Here is a 2351-nt window from a genome sequence, read left to right on the forward strand (position 1 = left end):
GACTAAAACGCTTGTGTAAACTAGCCTACACTGACTGTAATGTGAATTAGTGGAGTGTTGACGCTCTTCTAGTGTGGTCAATTGTCAGTGTCCCCCGTAACAAGATTTTAGTTTTTTTTTATTTATTCGGTAATTAATAAATCAATTATTATCTGCAATATGTTATTTTTATATATTTATTTTATTTCAGGATCAAAATAATTTTTGGCCATGGATAAATGGCTGAACTTAAAGAAGAATGGTAATGACGCAGATGATAATGCTACAAACTCTTCTCAGGCAGGACAAAGTATTGGAAAACAGGCATCTAATGTGCGAAAAAGAAAATATGATGAGTCTTTTCTTCAATTTGGCTTTACATTTCAAAATTGTGAGGGTAATGAACAACCTCTTTGTTTGATCTGCAATGAATTATTGGCTTCGGAGAGTATGAAACCATCAAAATTAAAAAGATATCTTGAATCAAAGCACGTTTCGTATGTCAATAAACCAAAAGAATATTTTGAAAGACTGTTGAAATCTTTAAATAAAGAAAAGGAAATCTTTGAAAAACTTATAACTGTTAATGAGAAATATTTACTAGCGTCATATGAAGTTTCATACTGTATTGCTAAAAATAAAAAGCCGTTCACCATTGGAGAAGATCTTGTGTTACCTGCTGCTATTAAAATGGTAGAAATACTACATGGAAGAAAATGTGGCGATGATATTCGAAAAATTCCTTTGTCGAACGACACTGTCTTGAATAGAATTTCTGATATTAACAAGGATCAATTAATACAACTTATTACAAGAATTAAAGAAAGCCCAAAATTTTCCATTCATTTGGACGAAACAACTGATATTACTAAATTGGCTCAGTTGTTAGTATGTGTCAGGTACGTTTATAAAGAAAGCGTGGAGGAAGAATTGTTATTTTGTCGTCCTATGGAAGACCATACTACAGGGAAAGACATATATTGTAAAGTTGACGAATTATTAAAAGCAGAAGGTTTAGAATGGAAAAATTGCTGTGGAATATGCACAGATGGTGCAAGAGCGATGACGGGCAAAAATATTGGTTTTAAATCATTTTTTCAAGCTGCTCATTATGATCATATAACTTTTACTCACTGCCTTATTCACCGAGAGGCTCTTGCAGCAAAAAAATTAGCACCAGAATTGAACGATGTGCTTCAGGATGGTGTTAAGATCATAAATTTTATTAAGAGCCACGCCCTTAACAGTCGCTTATTTTCAAATCTCTGTAAGGATACGAATTCCAACTACACAACTTTGTTATTACATGCAGGAGTAAGATGGTTGTCAAGAGGTCAAAGTTTAAGAAGATTATTGTTATTAAAGGACGAGATCGAAATATTTTTAACCGAACGAAAATGTGAACTTGCTGCTTTTTTTCAAAATGACTTATGGCTATCCAAGCTGTGTTATTTGTCAGATATTTTTGCGAAGTTAAACGATCTCAACTTGTCTCTTCAAGGAAAATATTGCGATATATTTACTTCAAATGATAAAATTGAAAATTTTATTAAAAAGATCAACATTTGGAAAAGTAGGGTCGAAAAAAATTCGTTCTAAATGTTTTCCAGTCTCGACAATTTTGTAATCGAGAAAATTGATTGTAAAACTTTTATTGCAAAAATTATTGTAGATCACTTAAAAGCGCTAGAAATACAGTTACGGACATATTTTAAATTAAATATTGATTTCCAAAAAATAGTTTGGATTCAAAAGCCGTTTTGGATTGGCTTAAGTGAGATTGATCACCTGCCACTTAAAGCTCAAGAGGAATTTGCTGAGCTTTCGAGTGACTCAAAACTACAATTTCAAAAAAAGCCCTTGACTGAATTCTGGATCGGAACTAGAACTGAATTTCCCACAATCGCTGATATGGCGTTAAATGTACTTCTGCCATTCAACACCACATATTTATGTGAAGTTACTTTCTCAGCTTTAACACATATTAAATCCCAATATCGTTCAGCGTTAAAAAATGTTGAAGAGGTCTTACGTCCAGCAGTTTCAAACATTCCACCAAGATTTGATTTGTTATGCAATAAAAAACAGGCACATCCATCTCATTAAATTTTTTACTTATACTTTAATTTAATACTTACCACGCAACTACTTGAATATATTCGAGAGAATTAAGACGGTCAGAATCCACTTTTATTTTTGAAACTATAATAAATACAATTTTATAATTTTTCATGCAATTTTTAATTTTAGATTTTTGTATGTTTCAAAACGAATTCTAAACTTATATATTTTCATATGTATATGTATATTGTTACCTAATAAATAAATCATCAAAAAATATTAATTTATTTTTCTTTTATATTTGTATGGGG

The 2351-nt window shown here is 31.1% G+C and overlaps 1 protein-coding gene across 1 annotated transcript; it reads left to right on the plus strand.

The window, feature by feature from the left end:
- The first annotated feature begins 210 nt into the window (after positions 1-210).
- LOC146992996 (protein FAM200A-like) lies at positions 211-1578 on the plus strand. The gene is made up of 2 exons (XM_085808837.1): positions 211-289; positions 584-1578. The coding sequence occupies exons 1-2, from the start codon at positions 211-213 to the stop codon at positions 1576-1578; spliced, it is 1074 nt and encodes a 357-aa protein (XP_085664963.1).
- The last annotated feature ends 773 nt before the right edge of the window (positions 1579-2351 follow it).

Source organism: Stegodyphus dumicola, chromosome X2 (genome assembly GCF_044657685.1).
Source record: "Stegodyphus dumicola isolate Sdum_Otavi_A_Nest chromosome X2, ASM4465768v1".
Lineage (NCBI taxonomy): Eukaryota > Metazoa > Arthropoda > Arachnida > Araneae > Eresidae > Stegodyphus > Stegodyphus dumicola.